Here is a 12,216-nt window from a genome sequence, read left to right as displayed (position 1 = left end):
CCAATGTACATAATATAGATAGACTATTAAAATAGAGATCTGAATAAAACCTTTCTTTACACAGCTGTGAGAGAGACATAAATTGTGTGCACTTTCAGTCTTTCTACTCATAGTCAGGTGGAGCTTTAAAATGGAGTAATGGGCCATAAAACATGTGAGCAAATTCATTTTTGAATTAGTAACAATACTGGTCTTGCAGAATTTTTAGACTCATCTCCTGGGATGACTGGGAATATATTGGGGTTGGGTTAAATCTCTCTCTCTCCCCCCCCCCCCCCCCCCCTCTCTCTCTCCCTCTCTCTCTCTCTCTCTCTCTCTCTCTCAGCTCAAGAGCAGCTTGAGGAGCAGCTCAGTGCTGGCATGCATTTCATTCAGACACACCGCCCTTTGGACGACGCACGTCTACAACGTTGGATTATTAATGCACCTACATATATATATATAGGATGAGAGTTTGGTCCTGATCGCCGGAGGAATGCATGCTCCATGCAATCAACTATAGAGGAATTCACCCATCAGAGACAGTCAGGACGACTGAACTCCAACTGGGATATTAAATGATTTTGTTGCGTCTGTAAGTAACGGTAAACCGTTATGATATCAGGCTGACCCACTGGCACTGTCCTGGTCTGGGGATCATGATGATGTTCTGAAGGAGAGGACCACCCCGAAAAAAAGAAGAGAGACAGACTCTGTCTAGAAAAAGGTCATCTAAATGCGTGTGATCGTGGACCCACCCAGTAGAACAATGAATAATAGTGGTTCTAGCAACTTTCTGCTAGTTCCCATCCCGGAGTATCCCGCCCTGGACTGTGTGAATGTTCCCAACAAGAATGTCAAGATCGTGGTGCTGGGAGCGAGTAACGTCGGGAAAACAGGTATCTGGGTCTACCCAAATATTTTTTTGTATATATACAAATTATTTTGTATTATCAATGAAATGTTAACTATCACAACATTTACTGAAATAAACTAAACCCCCTAAAAAAAAGGAAAACTACCCTAATTGTAGACGTTGATTTGAGCAGAGTGAAAGGGAGAAGTGTGTGAGAAAAGTGTAGCTTGTAACAAATGTATATCATTATATATATAATAATGAGGAGAATAGTCATAGATGAAACTATTATGTAGAATAGTCACGGCTGTGATTTTTAGACTTTTCAACATTTTGTTTTGTTTTTATTATTTTTATTTATTTATTATTATTAGCCTATTATTATTTCATATGTTTTACTTGCTATACGCTTTGTTTAAGAGAGTTAGAAACGATGAGTGATTTGAGACGACAGGGGGCGACACTTACGTAATCTCTTTTAATTTAATACATCCATATAAAACACATGGTTAAAGATAACAGCCCAACAAGGGACTTAATTAATGTCACACTCAGTATCACTTTGATTGGCATTTTGCATTGAAAGTCAACTCAACAGAACACCTTATAACTATAACTCACTGACTGGTGACTGGAGAATTAGTACTCATTCACACAATCTTGTCTCTTTTAAGCTCTGATTGTCAGGTTTCTGACCAAGAGGTTTATTGGGGATTATGAAGCTAATACTGGTGAGTTTCCATCTATACGTCTGTCTGTCTGTCTGTCTGTCTGTCTGTCTGTCTGTCTGTCTGTCTGCCTGCCTGCCTGCCTGCCTGCCTGCCTGCCTGCCTGCCTGCCTGCCTGCCTGCCTGCTATTTTCAAATGGCCGAAATGTATATAGGACTGAAGTGGTTAATATATTTTCGTAATAATAATCAAAATCTACAAAGTAACTAGTAAAGGTTTTCAAATAATTGTAGTGGAGTAAAAGTACAATATTTGCCTCTGAGATGTAGTGGAGTAGAAGTAAAAGTACTGCAAATTGGAAATACTCATACAAAATTGTACTTAGGTACAGTACTTGAGTAAATGTACTTAGTTACTTTATGCCACTGTGCATGTGTGTCTGTCTGTCTGTCTGTCTGTCTGTCTGTCTGTCTGTCTGTCTGTCTGTCTGTCTGTCTGTCTGTCTGTCTGTCTGTCTGTCTGTCTGTCTGTCTCTGTCTGTCTGTCTGTCTGTCTGTCTGTCTGTCTGTCCAGTCATTCATTATTAAAGTGTCATTATGTGCTCATTCATTCACACTGTCAATCAGCCAATCAGTGAGTCACTTCTTATCCACTTTCCTAAAAATCTCCCCAAACTCATCATTATGCATTCATTCAGTCACTGATTGGTTCAACTAATGATTTAATTCATTCATTAGTCCGTGCCATCCACCCTTCCATCCGTCCTTAAGCCATTCAGTCATTTCATCTATTCATTCATACATTAAATGATTCATTCATCCATCCATTAAGATGTATAGCCATTCATCCAACACATTATTCATTTGTAACGTTCAATTATTCATCCATCCTTTAACCTTCTTTGATCGTAGTCCCCCTGGGGTCTATACAAGGCCCCCCTCTTTTTCCCCTCAAGTCCCATTGGCGTCAGTTCAGCAAAAGCTAAGGTATGGCATGTTAGGGTTGCCAACTCCCAGATATTAAAATAAGGGACACCTATTCTGGGCGCGTGGCAAAGCCGCAAAACTATGCATTACACCTATAACACAACACAAACACAATGGTCTTACACCTGCATTAGGCTACTATTCATGATTTAAAAAAAAAAAGATATATATATATATATATACATAAAAAAATCTTCCTGGAGCCAAGGTATTGCACCTGCCATACATTGCCATACCCAATTGACGCCCCTGCTCAAGTCTACACAAAATATTTTCACCGAAAATTGCTGATCTACAAGCCAAGTCATTCATTCATTCATTCATTCATTCATTCTGTGGCCTGTCTCTCTCCCTATAGGTGCTCTGTACTCCAGGAAGATCAATCTGGATGGAGAACAGGTCTCCTTGCAGGTCCAAGACACGCCCTGTGTCTCTCTGCAGGTAATGACTGCTGAATGAATGGAGGAAGACAAATAGAATTGAAAGGGGCCAAGAGAGTGACACACAGAGAGAGAGAGAGAGAGAGAGAGAGAGAGAGAGAGAGAGAGAGAGAGAGAGAGAGAGAGAGAGAGAGAGAGAGAGAGAGAGAGAGAGAGAGAGAGAGAGTCAGATATACATATGGTTATAGATAAGGACAGACAGACAGATTGTCATATCGTTGCTGTCGGGCAGAAACCTCTTATCTCCATGTTTTAACTTTTCATGTTTTTTTTTTGTACAAATTAATGCCCTACTTGATCATTCTACAGTGTCACACAAAAGCAGCAGATCCGCAGGCGTTTTGAGCTTGCAGATCTGTTACTTTTGCTATTTTTGAATTTGAATCCTGAAAAGTAGGCTAAGTTTTGGACATATGAGGTTTCCACCCGACAGAGACTATATATATACTGTAGATTGTGGGACAGAACGACATGAGAAACTGTTAGATATTTGACGTATAGAGTTGGATAGAGAGGCAGACAGGCCGAGGCGAAAAGAGAGAGTGCGGGGGATGACGTCTCTTAAGACATTTTTTCCCCCAAACAGTCCCAAAATAAGACGCGACAGTGACACACTTGTTTGATGTTTTGGCTCGGGGGGCTTTTTTATTCATATATCTCTCCGGCCAAACTATTCTAGTAAAGCGTTCCCAGCTCTTTAACTGTTTATGTAATTGCAGGAATGTGTTTGATGAGAGCGGTAGTGACGTATAAAGACCATGAGCATAATGAGAGCAACGTGCCACACAGAACACCCTCCTTTATCTCTCCTGGATCTGTTTACGTTACTCGAGATTTTGAGTTGCTCGTTACAAAAAAACGCTGGCTGGCTGGGTGGGGAAACTGGACCAAACAACCTCTCTCTTCTGCAGCTTGATAATGACCATGACAAAACCGTTGGAACTGAATACTATTTTTAGTTTAACTCAATTTAACTCAATTTAACTCAATTTAACTCAATTCGATTCAATCCGGGAAATGTGTAATTTTAAGATGTCTTTGGCTATTCAAAAATAGCAGATCTACAAGCTCATAGCGTGGCACAGAGTGCCGCGCTATGAGCTTGTTGATCTGCAATAAAAAAATAATCGTGAACATTTGTGCAAATCTTTGAATATAGCATATATCTTTAAAGCTAATATTTTTGACTGAGATGGGGGTCACCAAATACATATCATTTTGGTGGTCCGTGACATGAAAAACATAGACATTTGTAGAATCCCTAACACAATCCCCAAAAGCAAAGATTTGAGTTACAAATGTTCGCTTTAAAAATATATATAATTCAAACTTACTAATTTGCACGAATTTTTACGATAAAAATAAATAAACAGCACATCTACAAGCTCATAGCGCGGCACTCGGTGCCGCGCTATGAGCTTGTAGATCTGCTATTTTTGAAAAGCCAAAGAAATCTAAAAATGACACACAGATGCGTTCCCGGTCTTAGTGGGTTAAGGCATTTAGCTGACGCTCTCGTCCAGTGTGACTTCAGAATAAGCAGATTAAAGCCATGTACCCTAGTCAACAAACAAGGTAAATAGTCATAAAAGTAGAGTGCAAATAGAAAACTGTGGTACTTCTAAGAAACTAGGATACCAGGTAAACATCGAAACCAAGCATCTGTCCAAACAGCATGCTGTCTAAATAACATTCTTAACATTTTGTGGTCAAGAAACAAACAACATCTAAAGAACCAAAAAACAAGGAACAAGGAAGTATAGCCTTGGGAACCAGCAGTTCCCGAGCTATGTGGCCCATACGTCAGGGGCTTATCTACTGTTCCTATAGCGTGAGGCGGGTTGATGTACAAGTACACCCCCTGGACATGATGTACAAGTACACCCCCTGGACATGATGTACAAGTACACCCCCTGGACATGACGCTAGTATGTCTCATGGGACTTACCCCAATCCAACCCTTGATGTTCTGTGCCAAGCAGGACATTTTTGGGTACCATTTTTATAGTCTTTATATGACTCGGCTGGGGATTGAACCCTGACCCCCCGGTCTCGGGGACGGGCGGGCGGACACTCTAACCACAAGGCCACTGACCTGGGATGTGAACCCGTGTTGATTTCGTCGACTAAAACTATGACGAAAAATGTTCCTTTCTTCACTGACGAAAACGAAATAAAAACTAAGCAACGATGACTAAAACTAAGACTAAATATACTGACGATTTCGTCAACAACTAAAAGCTAGATGAAAATGTTAGTGAGGGACGAAGGGAAGAGATCCAGTAGAACTAAGACATGTTATTTTAAGTTTGGTTGCACCAAGTGTAAAATCAGCCATCTTGATCTCGGGTTGGGTCATGTCCTGAAGATATTGGGGGTGCTATGCTTTTGCTTGTCGTGTAGGCCATCACCAGTGTTTTGTACTGGGCGACTCAGTATGACAATGAGGACACACAAAATAGTTGAATGAATATGTAACTACAGTCGCTGCCATTTATGTACACACAATCACACATAGAGCCAAATCAGATTGTCTATTCATGTCTTTTGTATTCTCTGTCTCTCTCTCTCTCACACTCTTTCTTTCCCAGGAAGATGCAGATGACCTGTATTGCCAGGAACAGATCAACAGGTAACATTTATTTATGCTTTCTTTCTTTCTTTCTCTTAAAAATAATATTTGTATTCAGATTTTTCAAGATGTTTTTTATAACATACAACCACACAGACAGTACATACAAAAAACTCAAACATAAGACAAAACGCCATATAACAAAAGCAAGAACAACAAAAAAACACAGAAAAACACAGGAAAAAAAAAACTTTCTATCTTTCTTCTTTCCTTCCTTCCCTTCCTTGCTTCCTCCCTCCCTCCCTTCCTTCCTTCGTGCCAACAGACATTACAGTACCTTGTTCATCGACTACCTTTTTTCACTGACGAAAACTAGATAAAAACTAAGCTATGATGACTAAAACTAAGACTAAATATATTGACCATTTCGTCAACAAATAAAAACTAGACTAAAATGTTATGGAGGGACTATAGTGGAGAAGAGATCCAGTAGAACTAAAAGACAAGTCATTATATGTTTGGTTGCGCAGGGGTGTTGCACTCTGAAAATAGCCGATCTACAATCTCACAACGCGTCACACTGCGACGCGTTGTGAGCTTGTAGATTTGCTATTTTCAGCATGCAACAATTTTTAAGTGTAAAATCAGGCATTACGACGCCATCAAGGCACCGCCAAAATATATTTTTGTCGACTAAATCAACTGTACATTTAGTCGACTAAAACTAGACTAAAACTAAAACTTTTCAGACGACTAAAACTAAATGGAATTTTATTCAAAAGACTATGACTAAACTATATAAAGATTTGCTGTCAAAATCAACACTGGTCCACACACACAGTACTGATCAGACTGGTGTGTTCTAACTGTCAGGTCCATCTACTGGGCAGACGGATACGTCCTGGTCTTCTCCATTACGGACCACAGCAGCTACCAGACCATACAGCCACTGTACCAGCACGTCAGACGCATACACCCCTCTGGGAACATACCCGTCATACTGGTGAGGGACCCCCAGTTTTGCATTATAGGACCACGGACCCCCATAACTCTGAGAGCGTACAAATGTATGGTCTCTTTGAGAACCACTGTTTTATGTGTATGTGTACATGTCTTTTTTTATGTGTTCATGAGGTTTGGCATTATTTTATATAATGTTTTGTTCATTCATGCGTTTGTTCATTTATTCATTCATTCATTCATTAGTTTGTTTATTCATTAGTTTGTTTATTCATCAGTTCATCCACATTCATTAGTTCATCCGACTCATAGCTCTGGCAGTGAGTGGTCTACTCTGTTAGTCCAGACGCCATAATTAGACCAGGATCTAATCTGTGTAATCTGATGTAATCTGATCTAACGTGACGCGTGTAATCTCCAGGTTGGCAACAAGAGTGACCTGCTGCGTGCCCGCCAGGTGCCAGCGGACGAGGGAGAGACGCTAGCTGCCTCGCTAGGTGGGTCTGAACCGCCCGCTGTTCTTTCCATTAAGACCTGAGGCCCATTCTACAAATGCCTTCTAAATCAGTAGTTCTCACTCTTTCAAGATAAAAAAAAAAAAAAAGTATAAGCTCGCAGCGCTGCAAGAAGTGACGCGCTGTGAGCTTGTCGATCTGCTATTTTTTTTAAATCCAATGCTAAAATCTAAAATGACACGGATGCTTTCCCGGTTTTAATGGATTAACAAGCTGCAAAATGGCAGCAATAACAACGTAAGGCAACCAAACTGAAGCAAGCAGAATAACACCGTGGCGTACCCACTGTACAGGCAGGGCAGGCGGTCGCCTGCCCCACTAAGATCTCGCCTCCCCTAAATAAAAAAAAATACACCAAAAGGTGTCATTCCGTGCTTAATGTCCTCAAAGTCACGCATCCAACAAGCTTTGAACTGAGCAGATTGGACCTTCTGCTCCAGAGATAATGGACAAAACATCTTGAAAACGGCAACTTTCGCCGGTTTTCGATCGCCGATTTTCGATTGAGTTGAAATTTCTTTTTTGGGGGCAGGCGAAAAATCTCGCCTGCCCTAAATGTAAATCCTGGGAACGCCACTGGAATAACATACAGATAGGCCGCTTGGGAATGTGAAGGTTCCTGGTCCAATCCTGGGCTCCCCCTGTGTTACTGTCAAAGTGTCCTTGAGCAGTAGGTAATGTAGTTAAAGGGACATTTCACAGACTTCAAACCTAAATCCCATTGTGCTGATTTAGGAGATCATAGGCTACACATTGTCTTCTGAAATGAGAAAGTGCGTGCCCGATGACATCACATGCGTTGTTTCGCATAATTTGATGACCGGGTGGCTGCTCATGTCATCAAATTATTGGCTCAGGAATGTGACAAAAATAAAGAAATATATATATATCCAGGAATTCAAGGGTTCATGGGGTGTGTAATTGATAAAAAATTAGTATTTTTTGGGGTTCCTTAAGGAATAGCAACAGATCAGGGCCTAACCACAATGTTTTTTGTAATGCCGTTTACAGGAGGCGTTTACTTCGAGGCGTCGGCCAGAGAGAACCATGACGGCGTTCACGCTGCCTTCCTCCACCTGTGTCAAGAGGTACGACCGTCTGTCTGCACCGTTTCTCATGTTGTTCTTTGTCTGCTTCTCTGAATTTCATTTAGAAGAAGGAACAACTGACTCACCTTCACCCTGGCATTCCTATTTTGGGTCATTATAAAAAGTTATATAAGAGTCATTGTGGTATTGATTAACCCATTCAGACCGGGAACGCATCTGTGTCATTTTAAGATTTCATTGGTTTCAAAATAGCAGATCTACAAGCTCATAGCGCGGCACAGAGTGCCAGGCTATGAGCAAGTAGATCTGCTATTTTTATTTATTTAATCGTGGCATTTTGTGCAAATCTAAAGCGAATATTTGTAACTCAAATCTTTGCTTCTGGGGGGTCCCTGGACCAAAATATTTTGAGATGGGGTCCATCCCAATGGAGAACAGCACCTGTGCTTCCCTGATTTGGAATACACTTACAGCAAGCCCCCTTACAGCAGCTGATTCACGCCAACCTACAGTATTTACTTAATGTCGACTGTGTATGCGTGTGAGTTAGGTAAACAAACCAATGTAAGGATTGAACCAGCTGGCCTTGTGTGACTCTGAAAAGGGTATAAAGGTCTATGACCAGTGGTGTAAAAAAAACTAAGTATATTTACCCAAGTACTGTACTTGAGTACAATGTTGAGGATTTTTTTTTACTTTACTGGAGTATATCAAATTTTCAGTACTTAATTTTCAATACTTCCACTCCACTACATCAGGGAAATATTGTACTTTTACTCCACTACAATTATTTGAAAACTTGAGTTGCTATAGTTACTTTGTAGATTTTGGTATGGGGATCTCTCTTGGCGGAGACGCTATCTGTGATGAAGTCTAAAATAAAGGATCATTCCTGACATGCAGTCCTGCGTTCTTCCTGGTCTCTGAAAACGTTCTTAGTAACATTGAAAACGTCCATTACAGCAGCAGTACAGTACGATGGCTGCATTGGTATTTATTGTTTGCTCTAATGTCACATTTGTTCCTCCTGGCTCCGTGTTTTCCACCCAGGTCAGCCGCGCGTTGGGAGGAGGGAACGGGGAGAAGAGGCGAGCGGGCCTTCACCTGGCCAGACCCAAGTCTCCCAACATGCAGGAGCTGAAGAGAAGATTCAGACAAGTCCTCTCGTCCAAGGTCAAATCATCGTCCACCACCCTCTGACCTATAATTGTCTGCCCAGAGAGAGAGGACAACGTTGGTTCAGTGTGACCCCTCGCCCAGAGAACGAGAAGACACAAGGATTATATAACATTCATGCTGGAACTCTATTTATGCATCCATGGCACCAGAATGTGTTTTTTTCTGTGACCACGTCCAGACAGAAGAGTACATACGTGTGGTGGTGCTGTGTACCTCTATGACAAATGGTTCTCCGAGTGGGGGGTCCAGCAGGGACCCTCAGGGTTCCTTGAGGGGGTTCCAAATGGATCCCTTACAGGTCTGTTAACTCTGAGAGTTATACTCAGCGTTATGGGGCGTCCTTGAAATAAATAAAAAAAACATTTGAGAACCGAGCTGCTCTATGAGTAAGACTGACATGGGGCCAAAAAAAACTCTGGGACTTGTACTAAATCTATGTATATTTATGGAATCATTACAATCTTTCAATAGAGAGAAGAAGAGATCGGTAATGGTGTTCCTGTACATATATTTCAGTGGATAATACAGTTCGGTATGAGTTTAATTCCCACTGAGAACACCCATACAGTACAGTTAATGTATTTTTTGCAAGTTTGAGACATCAAAATGTATCTTCTTTTGGATCTTGAGCTGAAGAAGTTTGGGAACCCCTGCGTTAGGGGACCAGAACCCCTGCGTGGGGACGAGGGGGACCAGAGAAGTTCTGTGACCACATCCGGGTTCAGGACAGTATGGAGCCTCCTGGGATTTGGTGCCATCCTAAAAATAGAAGGACAATGCTTGGCTGAACTTAAGCTGCAGCATTCACATGGTACCACAATCAGCACTCGTCAATGAACGGATTGATGGATGGATGAATCCATGATGAGCATATTGTTTGTGTCAGGCAGAAACCTTCTATCTCCATATTTCAACTTTTTTTCATAAATCAATGCCGTATTTCATCGTACAACAACAGTGTCGCAACAAAAGCATTGCATCAAGACGTGTAGTGAGCTTGTAGATTGGCATAATTGTGTCTGTGGGTGTTATAAATCGTCTCTGTCGGGTGGAAACCTCATATGTCCAAAACTTGTAGATCTGCTACTTTTGATATTGTGTGTGATGCTGTAGTATGATCAAGTAGGGCATTCATTTATGAAAAGAAAACGAGGTTTCTGCCCGACAACAACGAAATATTGAATTAATGAAAAGTATTAACAAGATCTTAGGACTAAATAATAACTACATTGGCTCCATTGGAACCCAGGTTTTTGGACATGGTTTTGGACATGGTTTCCGCCCGACAGATACGATATGATGGATGGACAGACGGACATATGGAAGCACAAACGGGTGTCTTAACCCTTTAAGACCTGAGGCGATTCTTAAAAAAAATCTAAATCCCAACAGTTTTTGGAAAAAAATCTAAAAAAAGTTTTTCCAAGATTTTTCAAAAATAGCAGATCTACAAGCTCGTAGCGCGGCACTCGGTGCCGCGCTATGAGCTTGTATATCTGCTATTTTTGAATAGCCTAAAGAAATCTAAAAGTGACACAGATGCGTTCCAGGTATTAATGGGTTAATATTTGGAGAGAAAATGCTGTAGGAAACATGAAAAAAAAAAACGAAATAACAAAGACTTAACCACAGTCAACATGACGGGATAAGGACACAGGATGCTATCGGCAGCAAAACATGTCACACATTCTCAAACTAAGACATTTTGTGATGTCACTACCAGAATACATCCAGGAAGGACACTGAGCGAGCCAATACAATGCAGTGACAGACTGAATGACGTTTAAACAGCCTCACACGTAGGCACTGTGTAACCCCCGTTACAATGTTAAATGTCCACTTCAGTTTTGGTATGTTTTTGTAGCTTTCCTTTTGAGTTTTGTCCATGAAAATATTGATTGGAATGTTTTGGTTGACAAGAGCAAAGCAAAAACAGTCTCACACACACACACACAACCCCATAAGAACATAAATGCCTTTATGCAGATGCATGACTTTCATTCTTGTGCTTTTGTCAGATATGTTGGTTTTAGTGCTTCATGCAAAGTCTTTAACCAGTGAAGCCCTAAATACTCTAGCGGAAATAGCAGATCTACAAGCTCACAATGCATCGCAATGCTAACCATTGTGAGCTTGTAGATCAGCTCACAGTTTAATAATTGGGGATTTTGTATTTTTCAGATTTCTGAAAGATTTCTCGAAATGTCAAAGATTTTGACAATATTCACCTATAATGAAAGTGGTTAATGGACTAGTTTGAGTTTCACATGGTTCCTCTTTCAGAGGCCTTTACACCTGAAACAAACATTTCTTTGCAAAACGGATGAGGAGGGAGACCACTGTAGTGTACAATGCAGAGAAGTGTTTTAATGCCTTCACATACGTACGTATATTACTTCAAGGCACATGAACAGCATGTGAAATCCTGTCAAATATAATAGAAAGGGGGAAGAATGGTGGGAGTCAATGCAGTGTGAAATAAGCATGAAATTTTTTTTTACATTGCATTGAGTTTTGCCGAAGTAGTCTGCATGCTTTTAAGACAGTTTTGTGTGCATGTGCCTAGGCCAGTCTTCAACAGGGGGTTCGGGACCCCTAGGAGCCAAATATTTGCGTGATAGGGACTTTATTTTTTTATGAACCACTTGAATCCTCGCATCCCATAGTTCTGGGGGGAACATTAGCCAAGAATAGCAGATCTACAAGCTTGTAGATCTGCTATTTTCGGCGAAGAGGTTTGGTGTAGAGGGGAAAAAAGAGCAGACCAAGTACGGAGTCAAAGGTCAAGTTTACAAAATAATGAGGGTTTGATTGATTGAATATTTTATTAGGCAAAAAAATGTAAAACAGCACAGTTACATTTAAAATACTTTGTCTAACAGGTCCGTTCATAAAAGTCCTTGCGGACTTGTTTCCAATGAGGGCCTTGGTATTTAATTCATAGGCATATATAGTGGCACCACAGTTCAAATATCATTACAAAATAAACAGCAAAAAAAAAATAACACTAT

The 12,216-nt window shown here is 40.8% G+C and overlaps 1 protein-coding gene across 1 annotated transcript; it reads left to right on the top strand.

Annotated features, from left to right (window-relative positions):
• Positions 1–381: 381 nt before the first annotated feature.
• Positions 382–10,587, top strand: rasl11a (RAS-like, family 11, member A). The gene is made up of 8 exons (XM_080451665.1): positions 382–878; positions 1,510–1,566; positions 2,849–2,931; positions 5,522–5,562; positions 6,376–6,505; positions 6,884–6,959; positions 7,989–8,065; positions 9,077–10,587. Exons 1-8 carry the CDS (start codon positions 716–718, stop codon positions 9,224–9,226), a joined length of 777 nt encoding a protein of 258 aa, XP_080307791.1. The 5' UTR covers positions 382–715; the 3' UTR covers positions 9,227–10,587.
• The last annotated feature ends 1,629 nt before the right edge of the window (positions 10,588–12,216 follow it).

The sequence above is a fragment of the Gymnoscopelus braueri genome, assembly GCF_963280865.1.
Source record: "Gymnoscopelus braueri genome assembly, chromosome: 15".
NCBI classification, from domain to species: domain Eukaryota; kingdom Metazoa; phylum Chordata; class Actinopteri; order Myctophiformes; family Myctophidae; genus Gymnoscopelus; species Gymnoscopelus braueri.
Note: the sequence above shows the minus strand (reverse complement) of the source record. Positions and strands in the feature narration are given on the sequence as shown.

Coding starts and splice junctions, on each gene's coding strand:
- rasl11a (XM_080451665.1), top strand. CDS start 716: ATGCGTGTGATCGTGGACCCACCCAGTAGAACAATGAATAATAGTGGT. Junction 879..1,509: donor GAGTAACGTCGGGAAAACAG/GTATCTGGGTCT, acceptor GTCTCTTTTAAG/CTCTGATTGTCAGGTTTCTG. Junction 5,563..6,375: donor TGCCAGGAACAGATCAACAG/GTAACATTTATT, acceptor TCTAACTGTCAG/GTCCATCTACTGGGCAGACG.